The sequence below is a fragment of the Colossoma macropomum genome, unplaced genomic scaffold, assembly GCF_904425465.1.
Source record: "Colossoma macropomum unplaced genomic scaffold, Colossoma_macropomum, whole genome shotgun sequence".
Lineage (NCBI taxonomy): Eukaryota > Metazoa > Chordata > Actinopteri > Characiformes > Serrasalmidae > Colossoma > Colossoma macropomum.
This window is the reverse complement of record NW_023495267.1, coordinates 1,288,762-1,312,566: the sequence shown is the minus strand read 5'-3', so window position 1 is coordinate 1,312,566 and position 23,805 is coordinate 1,288,762. Positions and strand designations below refer to the sequence as shown.

The 23,805-nt window shown below is 38.0% G+C and overlaps 1 protein-coding gene across 6 annotated transcripts; it reads right to left on the bottom strand.

Annotated features, from left to right (window-relative positions):
* Window positions 1–1,102: 1,102 nt before the first annotated feature.
* On the bottom strand, window positions 1,103–22,253 carry malt3 (MALT paracaspase 3). 6 transcript variants are annotated; one of them, XM_036561728.1, is made up of 15 exons: window positions 21,828–22,251; window positions 20,744–20,844; window positions 20,447–20,574; window positions 20,222–20,354; window positions 19,174–19,355; window positions 18,857–18,953; window positions 18,215–18,250; window positions 16,472–16,675; window positions 12,980–13,157; window positions 11,943–12,017; window positions 11,727–11,854; window positions 8,433–8,582; window positions 5,665–5,819; window positions 3,568–3,684; window positions 1,103–2,641 (listed from the first exon to the last, which is right to left on the bottom strand). In XM_036561728.1, the coding sequence occupies exons 2-15, from the start codon at window positions 20,826–20,828 to the stop codon at window positions 2,309–2,311; spliced, it is 2,001 nt and encodes a 666-aa protein (XP_036417621.1). In that variant the 5' UTR covers window positions 20,829–20,844; window positions 21,828–22,251; the 3' UTR covers window positions 1,103–2,308. The 6 variants fall into 6 exon arrangements, with proteins under 6 accessions (XP_036417621.1, XP_036417625.1, XP_036417626.1 ...); XM_036561732.1 differs by having other exon boundaries at window positions 2,309–2,641; window positions 20,765–20,844; window positions 21,828–22,253; XM_036561733.1 differs by having other exon boundaries at window positions 2,309–2,641; window positions 20,447–20,571; window positions 20,765–20,844; window positions 21,828–22,253.
* Between the last annotated feature and the right edge of the window lie 1,552 nt (window positions 22,254–23,805).

Here is a 23,805-nt window from a genome sequence, read left to right as displayed (position 1 = left end):
AGAATTTGATTAGCTTCTATTTTATCATGGCACGGATTCCTCCGTTGACCGAGTCCCCTACCAGCCTTTTTCCCGTTGTCTGTAGGGCACTAGCACCCCCAAAAATTGGTGATAACATGCCAGAATAATGTTCATCGGGCTCGTATTCAGATCTTTGTAGTTACAAATTTACAGTTAACAAAATGAGGCTGGAGTTTTTGCTTTCTATTGGCCAACTACTCGTTCAAATTTTCCCGGCCAATCTTAAATAGTACAGCAGTCGCTTTCTGCCTGTGACCGCCAATCCATGCGGTTACGTTTGACGCAGAGACTGTGAATCAACCCGCGAGGGACCACGCCCACACAGCAGAATGGTAAAAGGCAACGGAGAAAAAAGAAAACACAAAACACTCCTTTCAGTGTCGTTTTTGGGGGAAAGAATAGAAGTTAATTGAAATAAATAAAATTGCTGAAATGTTTATATATTACAGATTGAAAAAAAAGTCTGCATGGCCTTTAATAAGGCGTGGCCACAAACCATATTGAGGCCACAAGTTTCTCATAACTCATGGCTTCCATATATTAATTCATGGCCTCAATATAGTTATTTGTGGCCTCAATATATGAATTGTTGCCACACCTTATTAAAAAAATAATCACCATGTCACCTTAGGGGCTCCACAAAAACAGAACTGGTCTTTTTTGATTTCAGGTTAACTTTAACCCTGTCTGGCTGCGCCTTCACGTGTTCTGCCTGTAAGACACTCTTTTCATGGAGAAGTCCTAATTAAGCTGTACTGCATTTTGGAGTGTAAAATTTGTGACTTTTGCACGCTTACCCCCTTACCCCCATTACAAACACCACAACTGTGTATGTGTACGTTCCATGTGTGTGTCTGCATCTATGTACAACTGTTTCAGCTCCCTTTTTCATATTTATCACCTTGTTTCTTGCAAAAAAAAAAAAAAACATTCCTTACTTCTTCTTACAGTAACATCGTAGGATGTTTTAGCCTTGCTAAAATTCACAACAAAGATGTTAAATTAATTTACTAGTTTTATCGTAGCCCCAGTCTGTGAATTTAGGGCCTAATTTACAAAAAATGTGATAACCTTATAATCATAACCATAAGATCACTAGAAATCACTTTTATTATACAAATCAATCATCCAGGTCAAAACAACAAAAGATACGATCACACGACAATTAGATATTACAAATGATTAGGAACAAGTAAAAACAGTACATTTACATTTGTTTTACTGAGAACTCCTTTCCAGCAGGACAGTCCAGATACCATTCAAACCCCTCCTGAACACACATCTACACACACATCCAATCATGCTTAAACAATCAAAATAATCATATCAGTGCCATCAAAGCAGTGGAGAAAATACAGGAATGCATCTGTTTGTTACTGTACTTTTAATAATCTGCACTTTAATAAATGCATATTTGAAAGTATCAGTTTTCTGTAATGTGTGGATTCTGTCAATGAACGTGTTTTAAATGAATAATCAACCTTATCTCCATCTGCAATATCTGTAATGCATGGCGATTACCGCAGACAGTCATTTTGACGTGTTTACCTATATTTATGACTGAAAAGTACTGAAAACTGTTCACTCCAAATGGACTTATAATAGGAGCCATTAGGCAGTTAATCAATTCCATCAGTAAATATTTTGAGTATCACATTTTAAAGAACGTTCACATTAATTCTTCAGTCAAAAGTATAAAGTTTACACTGTAAATCTGTACTTATTTCCAGAGGGAATATCCACATAGTGATGTGGGTGGAGTTTTCACAGGATCCTGCCTGATCGCTACAGACATCAGAAAATCAGAAAGTAGAATGTAGTAAGTGACCAGAACTGCACTTGTACTCTGTTGCTCCAGTGTTTGAAAAGTGGTTGAAAACTTTGTTAGAACAGCTTTGGTCAGACATTCTCTCACATCTGTCTTATGATCTGTGCTGAACGGTGTAGTGAAGTGTAGTGTAGTGTGTAGTTTCAATTTGTGTTCTATTGTCACTTATTTCAAACATTTACAGAATTCACCAACAGCCCAAAAGCTTCTATTATAAGAGTCACGAGTAAACAGGTTTTCATTTCTATTCCAAATACAGGCAAATGCATCAAAATCACTGACTGCTGCAATCGACAATATGATAGATACATCAGACTTTAGGTCGAAGAACACTAGAACCTTTACACAGAATAACCTTTATAGAATGTATTATGTATTGTGATGTGGTGCTCCAGTACTTCCCCTAACAACTCCACAATGATGGAGCTCTACTCACTGCACAGGACAATTGGTGTAATATCACACAGTGAATTCATGCAAGTCATTTTCGTCGTTTTCCTCTGGTTCATTGGTGCTAACGGACGCTGCACTGGCTGAGATCTGGTAGACGTTCTCTGCCTTGCGAGTTGAAGGTCGTGCATGGTGAGCAGGATGATGCGAAGACCGTCTGGTGTTGGACTTGTGGCCCACAGTGTGCTGCATGGCTTCCTGTCTTCTGTCCGCTGGCCTTCTATGGCTGAACCTACAGGAGGCTATCAGAGGCCGGCCAATGTCCACCTCTCTGCATTCGGTCAGCCGCAGCTTCCTGTCCCGGTGGGTGTAGTGCAACTCTACCTTGATCACCAGTGATCTCTAGTCATTAGAAATGTAAATAAACAAATTGAGTTAATTCTGGGATGTAGTTTGTTTTGCTTGGTTTTTACCACAAATAATAAATGATTTATATTATCAACTCCATAAAGCCTTTTGAAGCATTCAACTATGTAACAAATGAAATGATGGGTTTGAGCCCCCAGCAGGAAATTATATTCTAGCTTGAGTTACAGTACAGAAAGATAAAATTCTATCACTGCACAAAATGGTTTATTTAGTTAACCTTAACAGTGAGTATATATTCAGTGAGTAATATTTTCTTCATAACATTATTATTTAATGCAATACAGTGGAGAGAGGTGAAGTACAGTCTTCTATAGAGGCTAGTGAAACCTGCAAACCACATTACACATGCAAAAATAAGGGCTGGCTATTTTTTTAGATTTTAGAATACTCAAGTACTTGTTTGTTACATTTGTATTCGGGTCACTATTTAGTATGTGGAAGCCCTTTTTTTAAAATCTTTTTTATGCCATCAGCAAAGGTCTTCAGATATAGCGCAACAAACTGCACTGCTTTCCAAGCTAAAACCAAGCTAAAACAGCAAAGAGGCCTCAGAAAAAAAAATGAGGGCGCATTTTAAATGATCAAACAATAAGAAAAACATTCATCGCAAAGTTTGCAATACTAGACTGATTTAACATTGAGGCAAGTTTGATGAATCATCTTAAATCTGTAAATATAGTGATCCTTATCTGAGTACCACCATGCTTCCAAAATGAACGCGTATCACTTCTGACAGATGTCTAATAAACAGGGTGATTTTGAGAACAAGTATTTGAGTACTTGTTCAGAAATATCACCAAGTATTCAAATCCTGTACAATGCTGTTCAGACCAGCCCTACAACACTTCAGTCTTACTTAGTGTATCTTTAAAAACCCTTAGAAAGTATAGAAAATGTACCTCGAGCCTTTGAAGGCAGCACAGTCTCAGACTGCAGTCAGGATTGTCACCTTTGCTCAGCAGTAGGGAATGCATTTCATCTGACCTCCCAGGCCCTGAGAAAATGTCCTCCATCACCTATAGACAGGGTTACAAGACAAAATGAGGTCTCTGACACTGACATGCAGTTTGTAAAAAGACAGAGAGAGAGAGAGAGAAATAAATATACAACAATAATAAGTCTACATTCATTGTTCTTTGGTATCACTAGTTTTAGGTCAACGCCCAACTGGCTAGGCCTGCCACAACTATGAAATATTACTGATGATTAACTGCCACTAATGTGGTCGTCTGTATTTGTTCATTGCATGCAGCGATCAAAGTACAAACCTAAAATGGCCAATTTCATTTACATGTATGGCTGATTAGCTATCTCACTTCCTAGCTGTTCTGTCTCCACTCACAGAAACAGCTCCAGCTCAAATAAACAAACATTACTCAATGCAGACCTCTTAAGTCATACATTAGAACTTTTGTAGCTTTCCTAAGACACTATGTGTCTTAATAATTCATTTTCTGTTTTCCTTTATTTAGATGTTTTTGCCTCAACCCACAGATGGAAAGGCACCCAATCCACATGCTGTTTGTTGTGACAGAGACATGCACATATATAAATGAACACATACATATAAACATATTTGGAAATAACTACGGTCAGTGTAAAGAACTCTGATCAGGTGATCTTGTGATAGACCATTTATAACTAAAACCTCCTGCTTGTTTAGCAAAATTACTAAAATAGAGCCTTAATTAACAAAAGACATCTGGAAGAGCAGCAGCATTCCATTACAGCAAAACATACACACTTATGAACTAAATCTCTGATGAACTGACTTTGTATTTAATTTCGGGTTGACTCAGGTAGTTCTTTACTGGTTCATCCTCAGTTATGGGTTTTGTCATAACCTTTATAGCAGTATTCCAGAAAATAAGCACAGATAACACAGCATACAAATGTGCAAAACACACTAACATTAGCCTGAATGGCACGCATGTTCCAGTCACATTTCAAGTGAAAATGGAAACACAGATGTCCCTTGATCACCACCCCTACAGGTGCCAGAATGAAACTTCATTTAAAGTGGCACAGAGAATTCAAAGAGGAAGCTGGTGAATAAGAGACTAACTTCAGCCTCATAAAACTTTGGACATAAAACAACATTTAGCACTGCTTTTGTCAAGCCCAGAGAGGCCAGTGTGTGGTCTGGGTTAAAAAGTAATATTGACATAGCTTTATCTGTATATTGTTCAGTTCAGAATAAAAATATTTCAGATTTACTTTGGTTATTAAATATGGTACTCATTCAAAGGTGAAGGGACATTCCAGACTAATAAACCACTGTTAACATACAAAATTAGATTAAAATTGGTTTTATTTGTGAAACATAGATATAATTGTATATACCAAAACATTCAGAAAATGTAATTATACTGTCATAAAATTTTGGGCACTACTAATTTAGAGCACAAATACTACATGATGAACTGTCATTCATAAAAGGCATTACATCCTTTTCACCACTAGAGGTCAGTAAATTCGTATTTTCTTCTGTAGGCTCTGTAGTTTCTGCAGGTTTGAAAGAACACTTCAGCAGCCTTGACGCATGTAGCTGATGCTAGATCATTCACAGCGTACTCTAGAGGTCACATACTTCCAGCTGGAACGAGTGAAGCGGAATCTGAGTGCTTCTGGGCACCATATGCAAGTGGAAAATGCCAAGCCGCACCTTGTTCCAAACTCTGTTTGGCTCAAACTACTAACTTCCATTTGAAACATCACCCTTACAGGGAAACACTGAGGTTGAGTGACTCCATCACCTTGAATCAGTTCTGGGGACCAGTTTCAACTATTCCCTGCTACAACACCCCTCATCACCTGCTTATCAGCCCTTCATGAGCTGGATTAGCGAAAAGTTGAAATTAATGGGTGCCCATTAGCAGGATTTAGAAATGCTGTCTTTAAAATAATATCTTCATGCATATTACAGTGCCTTTCTGCCAGTGTAACCAACAGCAGACTCATTCTCAAACACTTTCTTCAGAAAGGCTGAAACTCACTGGTTCACTGCAGAGGTCCACAGTGCAGTCCTGAACCGTCGGGCCAGAGTTCCTGACCGTTCCAAACACGAGCAAGATGTTGGAAAACAGGGCTGAGAAGCTGAGCTCCACCTGAACCCCACACGGAAAGTCCAGAAGCTTCCGGCCTGGCAGAACTGTCAAGAGTAAGCACCACACATTAATCGTTACTCAGTTATTTCAACTGCTAGTAACATGGAAAAATGCCAGTGTCAGACATGATTTTCTTATGTAATGCAAATGCATTTGAAGACAATAATGTGCATAACCTGTGGCTGGAGTTACATTATGACCATGTAATATAAAGACGTATGTATACTGCTGTTCAAAAGTTTGAAATTACTTACCATATTAATAATTTGTCATTTTATTTATAGTAACTTCTATAATGGGGATTTAATATTATAAACTATTTGCTTAACTGTATTTGTTTAATTCAATATTTCACAAATTCTCTGAATAAGAAGTTATTAAATGACAAATAATATACCTATTTACGTGAATTATTTGTCAAGTTATCTGCCTTAAGATTTGGTCTCCACTCCTGAAATATGATGAATTCACTTTATTATAACTTAATTCTCAATGTTATACAGCTTTCTCAGTCATTTTACAGTCTTCTGCTGCTCATCATTCTGGTCAGATTCATCTTTATTTACAGCTTCTTAGTACACTAGTAATGTGAAGTTGGAGAATTCAAATAGGAGTTCCTCATTTCCTTTACTAAACCTCTCACTTTGTGTTCATGCTTTGTCTTCGAGCAACAACAGCTTACCACTCTAGGAGTGGAAACAAAAAAAGGGAAAGATGTCACAAAGGCCAGTGAAAAACGAAATTCAACTCTGTCGGCCATGTGACAACACCTTTTGTTTCCCTAAAATGAACAGATGCCTCATTCATGAAGCTCTTTTCCACAGCGCTCTCGCAATGAGTCACGCACCACAACCCAGGCCTCCACACTGTTGAGAGGAAGTAGCTGCGGACTGTAACTTTTACAACCTCGTCACAAGGCAGTGAGCGTTCAACAGCTCTGTGTAGGAGTGTCAGTGGTCACGCTAATGACTAAAGTACACTAAGACACTGAAATAATAGTTTGACATGGAAAATCCTGAACACTTCACTGCAGTTTGGGGTAGAAAGTATTTAAAAAAAATTAGCTTTCCATCCATTTTCATCATGTTTTGTATATGAGTGGTGGCATTTTTATTAACAGGACAAGGAAAATCTGAAAGCAAAGCACCAGAGATGATGTAATACTGTTTAGATGGGCACTGTGATTGGTTCATATGGTTCAAATCTGACTGGCCAACAGACTCTTTTCATGCATACAGATTCTGTGAAGAAGAAATGAAGACAGCTGACCTCCAATTAAATTCAAATCTTATGACTTTTTCAAACATCTAAATCTGAGCGTTAAAGCCACTCAGGTTGTTAGAAACCTTTCCCTTATATCTCAAATCTCAACTCTCTTTAAATTGGCCTTATTTCACCTGCACAACATTACCTGTCTTTGCACTTTCCTGAACATTAATGTACTGTATCATCTTCATAAAACCCTATTTCTCTTCTTGTACTTGATTCTGTATACATGTAAGTATATACGCACATAGCAGTATATGAGTCAGAAACTACCTGTTGTTTGTTTAATTTCCAGTCAAAATGGCAGTTAAATTATTCATTTTTCGGGAGAAAGAGATAATCCTGTTTCCTGGACTTTTTTTTATTATTCTCTCTATCTTAAAGATATTAAAGGATATAGGAAAAATGTGCAAGACCTGGTAGGCTATTAAAACCATCAGACAAACAGCACATAAAGCTTTCATCTGTGAGAGATCGAGAGAATTAAGCTCCACTCTTGATAAACATCTGAGAAAAGTGTTTCTGTCCATCCTTCCACTGTGGGAGGAACTAAACACCATGGGTCTGAAAGGATGTGTAGCTGTCAAGAAGCTGTTATAGAGAAAAAGAAATAGACAGAAAAGAAAAATATTTGCGGAACACCACCAAAACTCCATTTCCCAGAATCTTCCTCATTCATCCAATCACTGTTCACAATCACCTGAACACTTATGTTTAGCACCTGTTCTCTGTATCATATGACCTGTTTAGTTTAGTTTATAATCCCGGGCTTATAAACATCTGATGATAAATTTAGCTATTAAGGCTTTTGTGTAATTTTCTGTTAAATATTTGTTTTCTTCTTTCTTTGTTTTTTCTTGATGCTGAAAAATAAATAAGTATTTAATGGCTTTTTTGACTGGAAATTAAAAAAATGAAAGGGTGGTCTCTGAAAAAAATGGTTAAAAACAGCTATTGTAACTCCCACTGTCTGTATAACAACATCTGTTTAGTGAAGACAACTAGTAAAGATCAAAGATTTTTTAAAACTAACACACTGACACCACTGACACTTGTAGCACCTCTAGATATTTACAGAAAGTTTTCCACAACCAAGCCATGTATAAAAACTAAACAGATTCATCCAATGTGATTTTAAGCCCTTAAACATTTAAAGGCAATTCTCTGTTTCATTAAATATATTCATTTGAAGAGAACAGCCCAGCTCTAAGCCCTGTGCTCAGTTTTATAGGCGATGAAGTGGCCAGCTCACTACTTTGCTGCTCCAAATTCACAGAATGTACTTATGTACTGAATGTACTGAAACACTTCCTTAAACGCTGACCAATCAATGATGCTTAAAGAAGCCAGAGATTGAGAGCTCTGTAATGGGAGATGGTTCTGGAACTCACCATTAGCCTGTCTCCAGCAGGCATCTCGCAAGCGGAGCTCCATGGTGTGCCCGGCTGTCCCCACTGGATCAGTGAGGGCTCGTGGTTCCTTCAGTGTGTGTTTAATCTCTACCACCTGCCTGCCACACACCAGCTGGTCTTTACCCAGATCTGAAAAAAGAAGCTACCGGTCAGTTCCCTACTAGATTAACCTGTCAGAAAGAGTCCAGAGAATGAAAAAGTGCTCCTGCGCTCCAAAAATAATTTCAGCAACATGTGACATAATCTAATCCACACTAGGGTTCTACCCGGCTGGAAAAACAGCACAGTCCACCATGAATTCCATGCTGGTCTGTGCTGGTTTATGCTAGTCTGGTGCTGGTCTGGTGGTGGTTTAGCTGGTCAACCTGCTTAATCATGCTGGTTGACCAGCAAACCAGCATCTAAAACACAACATATCACTGCTGTCAGAACAAAACCTTGTATCTCAGAAATAATAACTTCACAGGAGAAAGAAAAAGACCAGCATAATTTACTTTCAATGTAAAGGGCAACTGGCATTATCAAATTGTGTCAAAAACTGAAAAATGACAAAAAATACCCAAAGAAAACAGAAACGAGGTTTTGTTCCGACAGCAGTGATACGCTGGTTTTGTTGGTGATCAGCGTATTAACTTCCTTTGCTGCTGACCAACAAATCAGCATTCAAAGCACAACATATGCTGGTTTGCTGGAGATCAGCATATTACATGGTCTATGCTGGTTTGTCTAGCAGGGTGGATTGCACAGGCATGAAATGGTACACAGCACTGTTGTGTGCATGTGCGCTCACGCTCCCTCACACACTCACACACACACACACTCACACTCACACACACACACACACACACACACACACATACACACACACACACAAATGCCTACTATCACACAGAATCATGGTAGAGTCAAGCAAAACTTATATTTCTCTTGAAAGTGTGAAAATATGATACATGCAAGCATTAGCATTGGCTTCCTAACTAACAAAGAAACAAACATTACTCCACACTACCCTTAGGGCTGAATGATTAATCAATTTTATATCAAAATCTCAATTTACAATTCTCCAAAGAAATGAATGTGCTGGTCTTCTTGCTGAAAAAGGCCTGGAGCATAATTTATACACAATAATCACATTTAAATCACATTATTGGGTACAATTATATATCTTCCCCAAATTGTTCAGCCCTAGCTATCCTGTAAATGTGTTATAGTAGCCTATTAAATGAAACATCTCATCGCTTTCTTTATTTGTCTCAACCCAACTGATAGAAACACGTTAATTTTACATCCTGCTTCACAATATGACACAATATGACATCTCAAATAACTGCGATTAAGACCATAATGTAATAATTAGTTCTAAAAAAAAACATGTTGGGGTGAAGTGCACAAAATATTCCTCATATACACATCACATATTTACCACATATGTATCTGATCAAGAGATTATATTCAATCAGTGAAAAAACCGAAGCTCTTTGGATGATCAAATCAACTTGCAAAGATGACAGGAAGAGATTCAACAGGGGAAAGTAAGCAAAAAGTCACAACACTGAAACTTTTAGTTACCAGTGGAGTTCAAGTACTAACACATCTAGACGTTAAGTTATTTTCAACCGTCAGTACATGTAGTACAAAATAGAGGGGGGCTCAAACATTTCTGAATGGTTGCCATGCATTGTGGGTTCAGCACAGCGAGTTACACCTCATCACATATCCTCTTCTGTAGCTGCGACTTAGTGCGTTAAGCCGAGCAGGATTACGATCCCTTGTGAGGACAGTCAACACACAGTGGGCAGCAGCAGAGAGAGAAGCCTGAGCAACAAGCATGTTACTCAGTGGGCCAGTGGGGGCCAGGGGGGTGGAGGGGGCCACGTTCTCGGGTTTCCCACCACCTGGGCAATGCGTCTGTGTGAATTCCCAGAGAATGAGGTCACATGCTAATGCGGCCCCTTCTCACAAAGCCAAGTCATGTTACCGGAGAGACCCATCAAACAACTAAACAAGCGTTCTACCTACACCCAAAAAAGCCATGCTCAACTACACTGTCCCATGGTGGTAAACATGAAGGGGGTCAGTCAGTGTCTGACTTACAGGTGATGACAACTTGCTCCTGCTCAAGTAAAAAGTAAGTATAAATATTCTTATCATCAGAGGCACTGACAAATAGATCCCACTGTGGGCCTTTGTGTCTACATTCACCAAGATGGCCTTGACAGTATATAATGTGCCACTGTACTACTGTTCCAAAGCGCTTCCAACAGAACATTAGCTGGAAGAATTGTTCATTTGAATTGGTACACTTTGTAGTAAAGTCAGTTGTAAAAAGAGCAGTATCTAAATACTTACGAGGTCTCTACGCTAGTGGTGAATTACATTGCAACTGATAAGCAAAGCTTTGAGTAAAGCGTTCAACACTAGGGGTTGGCAAAGTGATAAAATGTCACAAGTAGGGCTGGGCAATGTTACAATATTTATTGTTATCGTGATACTTAAAAAAACTGACTAATTGCGTGTTTGACTACAAATGATAGCCCTCCCTCTCCCCCAGTCACTCAGCGCGTGAGTGCTAGCCAACACAGGCATCTGTTAGCTGACAGAACAGAACTGGAGATCTCCTAAAATTTGCCAATTATCATGGTGTCATCTTAGTCAGTATTTCTATAACACTAAACACCTGCATGTATCATAAAGAAGGCAGATTTAGGAGCCATTCAGACAATGCCCCTTGAAATGTGAGCAAAGCTGTGTCTCGTGCTTAAAAACTAGCAGGCCGTGATTCCTAGGGAGCGTGGGTTAATGCACTTAATAGGCTAAACACAAGACAATGATCAGAGAGAACGCAAAAGATGGTTGATAAGTTATTTGGTTTTCAACTTAAACACTCCATTAAAAAATGTGAAGCACGTTGCACATTCTAGTGGAGTGCTTTTCAGTCACAGTGTATGTTGCTACATAAACAACAATGAAAAGAACGCTTTAGATAGTTTACAAAGGCGTCATCTTGAACACTCTCTTGGACCATCTACAGATAGCCTGTAAACAACTGCAATCAGTATACAGTAACTGCTAAAACTGCATTAAAACAAGAAATTGATCAGATATCAGACTATTATGCGATTTTCTAAATTTCTTATTTTATTGTTACCAACGGTTTGATTTTCCTCCTGTAGAAGATTTTAGACTGTCCAAATATCTTCAAGTATTGTGATGTTATGTTTTCACCATATTGTCCACCCTAAATGGTGCGATCACAAGTGAGCAAACACTCACCCTCAGAGACCTGCTCCAAGATATGGGTGACCTTCTGTGGTTGGAGGATATATTTGTTCAGGTATTTGGTGAAGATCCCAGTGCTTTTCCCTCCATCCTGGACCTCAAAAGCCTCAGCATCCTCAGTCCTAAATAGTACAAGGCACTTTTAGTGAGTGCACTTTTATTACATATTTTAGTTTTGTGGCCTCAATGAAGGAGTTAAAATATACTCACGTGGCATATCCGTACACTGTGTTCCCTAAAGGGGCCAGAGGGTTTATTTCAGAAGCGGGGCCACTCTGTTTGTACCTGAAATGACACAAAAAGATTCTGTTTGAATACTCTTAAAGTCAGAAGACAAATTCCTCACAAGCAAAATCTGATATCTGCAAACCAGACATTGCACATTTGTGTAATTATACAATTGCCATTGCTTATAAATCTAAGTCCTTTAAAAGCAGTAGCCAATTGGTAGGCTTGTTCCAAACAAGTTAAATTCATCAAATTAGTGCCTTTAGAGGCCCTACAATGACTCTTCAGAAGTCAAGAACTGATTCTTAGGAAGTCTCTGCAATTCACTCTTCAGAAGTCCCTACAATCGACTCTTCAGAAGTGCCTACAACTGACTCTTTGGAAGACCCCTGCAGGTGACTCTTCTGAAGTTTGTACAATGAACTGTTCATAGGCTCCTACAATTGACAGAAGTGTACAAACAATGAATGCTATCCAGGAAACAGTGTTGGTTTCAATTGATAGTGAATTGCAAATATTAAATATGTATCCCAAACACTCTCTTGTGGTTTAAAGGGATAAAAGTGTTTTTATGACTGTCTCACTGTTTATGACTCACATTCTGCTCTGTCACTTAGACATGTGTGCTGAGAAAACCTCTAAACACACTGCACTGAAAAAATCAGTGATTTGCTATGACTTCACCTGATTCAAATCAGTTCCACATATTTTTGTTAACTTATGTTTGGTAAGAACTGTATTAATGTAATATGTTTTACTGATGTGGATTTTAACCGAGTAGGGTACCTACAGGGTAGAGGTACTTGATTTAGATGCCACCCCTTTATTTTCTTTCCTAATAAAATGAGGAGACCAAATCTAATCTAATCTCAACACATTTTTGGATGGCTGTATTCAACATTTAGTCTTATGGGGGTCGTTTACAGTGAGTCAGATGATTGCAAAAGCTTATATATGTCATATCATGCTTGCTCATTTCCCTGGACCTTTATAGTGTTTAACGGTTGCTTTAGGCCTACCATTTTCTGCAGGTGTCCAGCAGAATGACATTGAGTTGTGCTTGTCTCTCCTGCATCTTGCACATGACTCTCTGCACACACACGCAGTTCACAGTGCGGTAGGGCCGCGGAGCATCGATGGCCACGAGGTAGTTCCTGCCCAGGTGTTCATACCCGTGTCCAGCATAATAAAACACGGCTGAAATCGAAGAGAGGAAGAATGGCTTATCTAGGGGATATTTTCAATCAGAGAAAAAGCAGAAGTTCTTTGAGTGTTTCAGTAGTGTGAACCAACTTGCAAAGTTGTCAGGAAGGAAGAGACTAAATTGAGAGCAATACGCTGCTTTCACACTACCAAATTGGTTGGTGCTGTACAACAGAGCAGTGGTTCTCAAACCGGTTCTCAGGGGCCTCCCTGATGGTCCACATTTTTGCTTGATCCCAGCTTTCAGTTCTTATGGATAAAGCAAAAATACGGACCATTTGGGGCTCCCTGACAACTGTGAATGGGACTGCAATCAGTTGAGAATGGAAGCTATTGGTAAGATAACAAAGTAAACATCAAAAGAAAAAAAAGAGAAAGAATTCTCCATAGTGCTAAACACGACCATCCCACCCATTCATAAATAGGCCTAGAGTATGATGAACAGGTCAAATGATTCATACCCACGTGACTAACAACTCTCTCAACACATTTCTCATTTCCTACTATAGGTACTGTGTATTCAAACCTCTCTCATTAACAGAGAACACATCTCTTTCTGTCTCTAAGTGAAGAAAAATGGAAGTATACTCTACATATCTAAGCAGCATCAAAACAGCTTCTACTGTGGATCTGCACATCTTTGGCTAAAAGCTCTGAAAAGATCAGTCTTCAGATGCAGCGTGCTTTTCACCCAAACCTCATCCTGTCATTTTTTATCAGGTCCACACTGCACCACACATTTTCTCAGAAGCTCCTTCAAACAAAAGATGTGGCTTCAGACCACCCGGTTTTCTGACCCATGACACAAGCAAGTCAGGAAGTCACTCATACAGTCAGACTTTCGCCCCATCAGATCTAAATTTGGACAAACCAGACACGAACCAGATGCCTAGTCAGCCAATGAACATATTTCTTGATGATGTGCTTGTGGTACTTTTTTTTTAAGAATTCTATCCATTTGTCCCAGTGAGCTCACTGACCCTGTTTTAGCATATGAGGCAACATTCAGTTCTAAAAATAGATAACATTTCAGGCAAGTAATCTTCCATTACCACCTACATAATGTTAGAGGACATAATGAGTTTGAACTCAAAAAGTTGTGAGGGAAATAGTGAGGAAAATCCTGACCACACACTCGCACTGCGTGATGTCATGTTGTTAGCTGTGCATTTTTAACTCTCGAGTGAAAGTATGTCATTTAAAAAAATTGCATTTTTGTCAGTTTTCACTTTTACATAATTTGGGAACTCTAGTTGTCATTTAAATTATATATAGAGAGTTTTACATCTTATACAATAGATTTCTAAAACAGGGTTTCACACAAAATACGTGAAGCCTACACCAAGACTGACTTTGGAAACAACTAGTCTAAAGAAAAATGAAATACCCAACAAAACACAGAGGCAGAAATAGAAAAAAAAAGTTTCCAATTATCCAGTGTCCAAATGTCCATAATATACAGTACTTTGCAAAAGCCTTAAAAATTATAATTAAAAAGCTATTGATCTGGGCAATAAATTTTGATTTACACATAACAGCTATTTTAGAAAAAAAACATAAAAAACACTAATATAATAAGAATGTATGTTAATGCAAAAATGTAACCATTTCAAAAGTTAAAGTTCAATCAGGCGTGCTGAGGATGGAATTAATTAAAAATACATGTGATGGCTGGGGATGTCGATGAGAAATGAGGAACCAGACTTTGTCCTTCTAACTACCTCCTATGATATCAACTACTTTTTTAAAAACAAGAAACTCTTGTTCATGTTTATTACAGTGCTGTTTGGTTACATTCATTTTATTTTTTATTCAATGTTTATGTTCTTACAAGCAGACAAACACTTACTGCCCAGAAAAATGACTGATGACAATTTGCTTAGGTACCTAAGACTTTTGCACAGTACTGTATGTCATTATTTTGACAACAAGTTTCAAACAAGGACATGTTGTCTTAAGAAAGAAGAACAGTGGTTGAAAAATGAAACTAGACCAACAGAGATGTGCTAAAGCAGGAAAGCACAACCTCAAAATGACCATCCTAACCCTGTGTTAACCAAAACTGTTCACCATTTTAGTTTCACAAGCTCATATTTTTGGCAGCTTTGCCAGAGTGGCTCGTTGCAAAATGATTGCAGTCAAAACCAGTGCTATAAATGTGTAACCTCAATGTCAAAACAACAGTATCACCTGGAGCCGATGCACCACAAACATAGAACCTTTACTAGTACTTATTTTGACAGAAGGTAGCTTACTTTTGCCTGTCTGAAAGCAGAATTTGGAAATATCTATGGCAGGGATATCTAATCTGGTGTGGTTCCAAACAAGCAGAAACACGCCTAATCCTACTTGTTTAACTGATCTTTAAACAACTGAACAAAGATGCCATGTTTACTTCTAGTTTGTTGAAAACCTGCAACCATGCTGTCCCTTTGCGACTAAGACCGAACATCCCTGATCTAAAGAGCATCAACATGACGCAGTCTGGTGAAACACTTTCTATTATTTTACAGAAACTCACAGGAAACTTCAGTTCACACTGCCTGCCCCAACTAAACATCATAGTAGGTCTGTTCTGTTTTTAAACCAGTTGTCAAGAAAAACTGTTAAAAGAACATGCAGCTCTCCAAGAAGAGCAAAAGTCAACCCAACTCTGTATTACTCACACTGAATGTACATACTTTTCTTTGTTATTTTGTTTACCCCATGCATATTTCAATTGTTTTTAAATTAAAACTAGTGCTGTATGTACTAGATAAAGTATACAAATCAGTTAGCCAGACACATCACATTTACTGCAAAGGACAAAATATAAGGCAAATGATCTGAGAATAGATTATATCATATATACAAGGCATACTAACAGAGTACTGATAGAATGAAAGTGCTATGTGCTGTTTGCTGTGTTTTTCAATACTGTTATAAAACCTGGGTCATAATAATTCAATGCTGCTTTGCAACAAGAACAGACTTTGTTCCAGATATTATGGTGAAATGCTATTTACATTTACTAGCAATGCCTAATTAAATTAGTTATGGTAAGAACCAAAACAATAATCATCTAGCTCTACTTTAGCCTTGCCTTCCCAGAACTTAAATGTTTGATTTTGGCCAGAAGCAAGTGGCTTCCAAACAGCACACAAATGTGAGGTCAACCAAATAAATTCATCCAAGTGAAAAGCATTACACAGCACTAAACACAAAAACATTCATTGAATTTCATTTTGACAGGAAACATTGCATCACAGTCACATGCAATTAGGTGACTCAGCCCAAGGAGATCCAGCAAGCCACATCACGACACTCACCATAGACTCCACGGTCCAGGAGCTGTAGGAACTTGTCAATGGCTGCCTCCATTTCCTGCAACGTGAGGTCGAGCAGGGACACCACACGGAAGCCCAGTTGCTGCAACAGACTAGCCAGCTCATGGACATCCATGATGGGGGCCATCAGCCTGGGGTGGTGGGTGTAGTTTAGGTTCCCAATCAGCAGCGCAACTTTGTCTGTAGCTAAACAAAAGATTGTTGGATAAGCTCATAGTTCCAGTGTTTTTACTGTGCACATACACTCAGCTCCATAGTTACTGGTAATGGTGGGTTCCAAAAGGTCATAAAGATGTCTAATATGGTTAATTAGATCAATCTCAAAGGAAAGTATTTTTAAGTAAATTTATTAAAAAACAAAAAAGTACCACAATCATCACCCCTGCATTTAATACTTTGCCAACATAGCAGTCAGAGTCTTCTACTATAAAGGTTTTTTTTTTAAATGGGGTTCAGGTCAGGGGACTTGGAAGTTTAATCATTCTGTGGTCATTTAACCATTATTGTGTGAATTTGGATGACTGTATTGGATCAATGCCCTGCTGGAAGATCCAACCATCCATGTTTTTGGACCGTTTTTCGCTCCAAAGGCCCCAGTAACCTTGTTAGGATACATGATATCACAGACTCCACCAAATACCAGAAGATTTCAAATGAAAATCTACCTGCTTTTGCTGCATTGTTAATTATTGGCTGGATTTCACAAATTTTAACACTCACTTTTTCACAGAAAAATACTGTATTCATCAATTTATTGTGAGGTCAACTCACCTTAAGATATTTTCTGTATTAATACAGCAAATTACTGTGAGGCTGACGCTGAGCTATACAGCACAGCATTAAGCTAATAAAGCAAACTTTTTATTCTGATGTCTCAGGTTTCAGTGTTTTGAAGTTGTTTAATGTTTATGCTGAATTTTCTTTTTATTGTTTAAATGCTAAAACACTGAAGTGTTGACAAAAAATGTTATTGTTCACTGATATTGCCAGATATATGTGGTCATGCTTTAACTTATAAGCAAGTTAAAACGTCTGTTAAACATGTATTTGCATTTGAAAAAAAAACACATATTTGAGTGCAAAACATGATAAGTTTGATCATACACACACACACACACACTATAAACATTTTAAACATTTAAAAGTTGATGTTCTCATAAATTGCTGGCTATGAGTATCTTTTCCAGTTGTTATGAAAAATATACAGTTTACAAATACAGATTACTGTATTTTAATTATAGCTTATTAATGTAAGTGTGCTTGTGGTTCAGGTGATTGTGAAGTCTCAGTATACAGTTGCTACTTTACTGTCACTTACTGTTTATATGGTGCAGTTAATTACTGTGAAAGTAATGCAGCTAGTAGCCAGTAATCCACTGTAATTTTGGCAGTGGATTTTTTGCAATGAAACTTTTCAGTCTAGATGTCGGCCAAAGCCAGAGTTTTGTTTTCTTACTTCAATTAAAGGTTAGATTTTGTCTTGTCTTTTTGGTGTGAGATTCGGCTAATTAAACTTCATGACTTTTTTTACCTATCATCACCAATACACATGGAGCTGACTATGTATGTATGTATGTATGTAGGTATGTGTATATACACATATATTTATAATTATGTAAGAAACTGAATTCACCCAGTCCCATAATATACTTAAACTAAACTGGCCTTAAGGGAGAAAGAGAGTTTATACTGGAGCTGAAACAACCTTTTTTTTCTTAAACGTACCTGTGAGTGTGGGTGCTGGAAGATTATCAGGGGTTGCTGTGGAACAGGAGAAAAAAAAGGTCAAAAGCATGACTCAGCGAAACAGAGCTCAAACGTGATCTCAGCTTTAGTGTCAACCCCATGTCTCACTTCCATTTTAAAATGGCTTCACAGCGGAAAGAAACTAAGGGCTTTGTTTGTGTTCCATGATGCGGCAGACTTAGGGGGAAAAAAGGGAAGCTCTGATTGAGAGAGCTAGTTTCACTCTAGCTTACACTGCTTAGGTATAGCCAATGTACAGCTCAAACAGCACAAGTCTTTAAGAAAAGGGGAAAGTACCTTTTAGACAGAAATGGAAATACCCATTTCATGGAAGATAGTGTACACGAACAATTTATGGAGCATTCATCAAGTTTGGAACCTTCCCAGTAATTAACACTGTACAAGTAAAGAAAACTTTTCATTTTAAGTTTAATGTGATTCATGTTAGAAACAATAACTTAAAAGTAGTACGTCCTACAGGATGTTTTTTGGTCTGCCTCTCTGATTGCATTAACGAAACACTTTCTTCATGCCTTTGTAAGAATATTCAAAAACAAAAAGTACTTCAAAAATATATCTGTTAAAGTCAAAATGCTCAGTAAATAAACTGCCATTTCTTACCCAACGCGACATCAGCCGCCTCTGACCATCTCTCCTCCAACACGTTTGAAACGGAGCAGAGATATGAGCCAACATGATCAGCTTTTGCACTTTTTATCTAAAAAACAGGACCATGTTTGCCTTTCAGTCTCACAATGAATCACTTCAGTTTCAAATCAAAGAAGAGGTTAAATATTAACCCAGACTGGGCTTATGTTAGTAGGTTTCTGAGTGTGATTACATAGGGTAGGAAATATTCACACGCTCTAACTTAACTATAAAAAACAGCATGAATAGCATTGTGAGTGCCATGTGTTTCTGCCTTTGTCTAGTCTTACCTCAATTATTTCTTTGTTTTCCTTTGGTAAGAGATGACCATTATGGTACCACTGGTACTGAGGAGAAGGCATACCGAAAGCTGAACACTTGAGGGTAATCGTGTCTCCATGCCGTACAGTTTGTTGTGGTGTAGGCTGGACTATGATATACGGTTCTCCTTTCCATCCAGGTTGGACACCAACTATAACACACAATGAAAATGCAAAGCAACTTTACTGACAGGTATACTGCCATGTATTGAGCATGTAAGCATACATAGCATGTCACTGCTATCAGAACAAAACCTTGTATCTCCAAAATAGTAACTTTACAGGAGAAGAAAAAAACATACTTTAATTCTAATGTGAGTCAATAGAACCAGACACTTTTCTCTGTCATTTTGGGCCACTTCTTTTGGACCATTCATCATAATATTTACACACAATGTAAAAGGCAACAGGCATTTTCAGATTATGTCAAAAACTGAAAAACGACAAAAATGGAGATACAAGGTTTTGCTCCAACAGCAGCGATATGTTTACCTGTGCTTAAGGATCAACAGAATCAAGTCAAGCCAAGTTATTAAAAATATTGGTAATGCTTTATTTTACAGTCCCCTAGGTTCTAAGTATTAAATGGTCTATATCATGGAAAATTGTCACCTATTAATCAAGTAAACATGTGGTACAATCTTCAAAGAGCTGTAAGACTATTTTGGGTAAAATGGGGGTTACCCCATTACTAATACTAGTACTAATACTAAATGCTTTTCATGTTCTAGCTATTACGTTGAAAAAGGACATAGTAAAGTACCTAATAATAGCACCATTTGGAGTAACAATGTGGCACACATCTAAGCAGGAAAATACAAGACTCCAGATATAATGATGAGGACGTAGTAATAACACAGTAAGAATCATTGCTATTTTAGTATGCCTTGTTATTTAGGCAGTGCTGACTAACAACAATGTTATAACTCTGTAGGTGTTAGAATAATGAGCACCATAACAAAGTGGTGGATGCACAGACACTACACTAAGGACAAATATGGAGATGTGGAGAAAGTACCTGGCAGGTTTAACACCTTCACTCTGACCCAATCACTGAAGATGCAGTTGCAGTACAGGTCACTCACTCTGCATATGTAGCTCTCTGACTTCTTAAGAGAAACTTGGAGCCTGCTTTCTGTGGCACAAGGCACCTACAATGACCCAAACAGTGAAATGAGTGTCAATCCACCATGTTGCCAAACAAGAATTTTTGAAAGCAAATTATAAGAAATGCCATACAAACCTCTTTTTGTTGACCATCAAACCACTGGTACCTCAAAGGGCCCGTGCCTACTGCCTGAACACTTAGTGTCACTGGGTAGTTTTGTGGAACACACACAGACTTAGGCTGTTGAACAATGACAACTTCTGCTAAAAGAAAGAGAAGATAAACAATTACAGCAATACACTGCAGACGGGTGGGATGGCGGATGAGTTTGTAAATCAAAATCAAGTAACTGGCATATACTGTCTATGTACAGAACAGAAGCACATCTCTATGTTTTGTTCCTATAAGAGTAAACAAAGACATGTCACACACCAACTTTCATGACTGTCGGACCTTCTTTAAGAGTGTGGAAGGGCCTTGACCACAGTGGCGCTGCTCTGTCTGGGCAGTAAGTCATCACGACATATTATCTGCTGAATAACAAAATACAAGCATATGAAATGAAAACAAGCACAAATAACGTTAGCCGTTTTTCAGATTTTCTGCATAGTTAAATCGTCAAGATGTAAACAAAGTCATTTACAGTGGTTTGTTGTGAAACTGTCTATTCTGGAGAAAATTAGAGTCACTGTTTAGAGTGGCAGTGATAGGAACCAGATCTCCAGAGCATTTATTGCCCGTAAAAGTCTCCTCACAGAAAGCTATTGGTTACGATGAAATGATCATAAATATGATGACCGAGACTTTGTTCAACTACAGAGTTGTGATTATTTTTGGCTTAAACTTTTTTTTCAATCCATTCATGATGGAGAAACACATGCAGGGTTCTGGAAGGTTTCAGATTTACCACTATTTTACTGTCATTAACATCACATTTAAAATATAAAAACTGGTCATTTTGGATAGTAAATAAAACTGTTATATTATATAATAATAACTTTGTTTACATCAACTGAATTATACAGAAATTTTGAGGAACAACTTTTTTTTACTTTTTAGTCAAAAGAACAAGAAAAAAGGCAATGTCCTGTCAGAAATGCAGAATGCCTAACGTCCTACAGCACTGACGTCCAGTCAGACTGTAATGTGTAACAGTATTAATGTCCAGCAGCGTTTAATGGTAATGAGTTTGGCAAGAACGTTATAAGCTCTCCACTGCCAGGTTCTCCCTCCCGTCCACGTATTTAAACTGCAAAGCAGAAGAAATTATAACGATACTACCACATCTCCTCAAAATAGATAACACGTCCCCATCAGTTTTAGTTACAGTTGCAGCTATGTTTACTTTTCATTTTCTAGCTCAGGCAGTAGACAGACGCACAACAGAACAACAGAACAAATAAAAAGACCTCAAAATCCCCACAAAAACACTTCTATTTCGCAACGACATTCGTTTTTCCAATCTGAAACTCTTTTACCACCATCATTAACCTGCGGTGCTTCTCACACCACTCACCTCAAATCAGCGCTAACAGCTGAACGGCTACAGACGAGAGCCCAGAACTTTCCCTACGCTCAGGCTGAAACAGTGGCGGTGAAAGTCGGTCTTGAAATCATGACAGACTAGTTGCCTGTGATGCAAGGTGACCAAAAAAAAGAGAAATATTCGATGCAGGCCAAGTTCCCGGAACAACTGTATCCGCCCACTACCGGAATGTGTAGAATATCTGAGCCAGTGATACGGAGCAGCTTTGTTCAAGACCCTTTTCACAGAGTTTGTTTATGTGGTGTTTACAGTACAGGCGGCTTCCGTGACCTCAGCCAGGGAGAGACTGATACCTCGCAGAGATGGAACTGTTTCAGAGCATTTCAGCTCACTGAGTGGGCGATTCGTTAATAAACCTCGCCGACCAGTTTGTTTCAATCCCGTCGCTGAGTCTTAAAATCTGTAACTCAACGGCTGCAGTGAGTTCAGTCAGAGAGAGAGAGAGAGAGAGAGAGAGAGAGAGCGATTAATTTGCTCTGTTTCATCTAAAAAGCTTAATACGGATTGACATTGTTGCTGGATCACAGACATATACTCCAATTTTTAATGTTGTAATGTTTAAAATACAAGCAAGCATAGTTGCTGTCAGAATCTATCAGAAATAAATATGCATGAAAATCCCTACAAATATATAACATTTGTAGGTATTTAAAAAAAAAATAAAATTCATATATAGGCATGACTTGCAATATTTACATTTGTTTAGGTAACATTTTAAGTATGTAAACAAAAGCCTGTAGATCAAAATGTCTTTAAAAAAATGAAAAAGACATGCATTCAATCAGGTGTGTGTAAAATGTTCTACTGCTAGTGGACCTCAGCTCATAATACATAGGTTATATATACCGTACACTGCCACTCTGAGAGAATGAGTGGATGTCGGGCAGGAGTGGTTACCATTTTACCATATACATAAAACCATTTTGCATTATTGTGACGTTAGTACTGTAAACTTAATAGACTTACTTGTAGGAAGCTGTAAAAAGTACGAAATAGTAGATGTGTCCAAAATAATGAGTTGTAAATGATTCCATAATAATTGAGAAAGCTGTATAAAATATAAAAATTAAATTCTGATAAAATTTTATTGTATAATCTAATTATATATAATTATATAATATACCAATTATAACATTCTGTAACATCTTGGTGTTTCCAAAAAACTGAAATATTGAATAAAATACTTTCTGGTGTTTAACTTACAGTATTTCTAGTTATTATTGAACCAATTCACAGCAATTATTATTAATATGCCAAAGGATTTCTGAATGATAGCATAATTAGTAAAAATTCATTTGAAATTATGTGTGTGGGGGTGTATTTAGCTCTTTGTGGGGACCAAATGTGGATAAGGGGGGCCAAACCATGAAACCTTTGTCATAGGAAAATTTTATTCCTTTTTAATACAAAAAATAAAGATTTCTTAAAAAAAAGTAAAAAATTGTTTATTTTTGTTATACGAAGAATTAAGTGTTAATTCTACTGTATCTGCCTTGCATGATGTACTTGGCGTGAGTGTGTTTTTGTGGGAGCCTGTAACTAGAGCCCTTTTATGTTTGGAAAATGAAGCAACAGGACTGGACCAGTGGCCAAGAATGTTGACTCTGGGAGGGCACTCTGGCTACTGAGTGGCAGGATCATCTGAGGGGGCTGTCCTACTTAAGCCTGGGCCCCGCTTTTAGCTAGGCCACAATCTAGTCCTCTGGTGAAACAAATCCCCTCCACCATCCGCAGATAAACTGTTGCATTGAGCTAGAAGTAAACATTTAAACTGGTCCATTGCTCTGTTCAACTGGACTCCAGTTGCTTGCCACTGGATCAGCTCTTTCTTATCACTTCTTGGGCTGTGAAATCAGAAAAATTCCTTAAGCCATGTCATGTTGACATTCACCGTGATCAGTGGCAGTCAAGGAGGTGATCAAATCTGTTGCTCTTCCTCGGAGTCTCC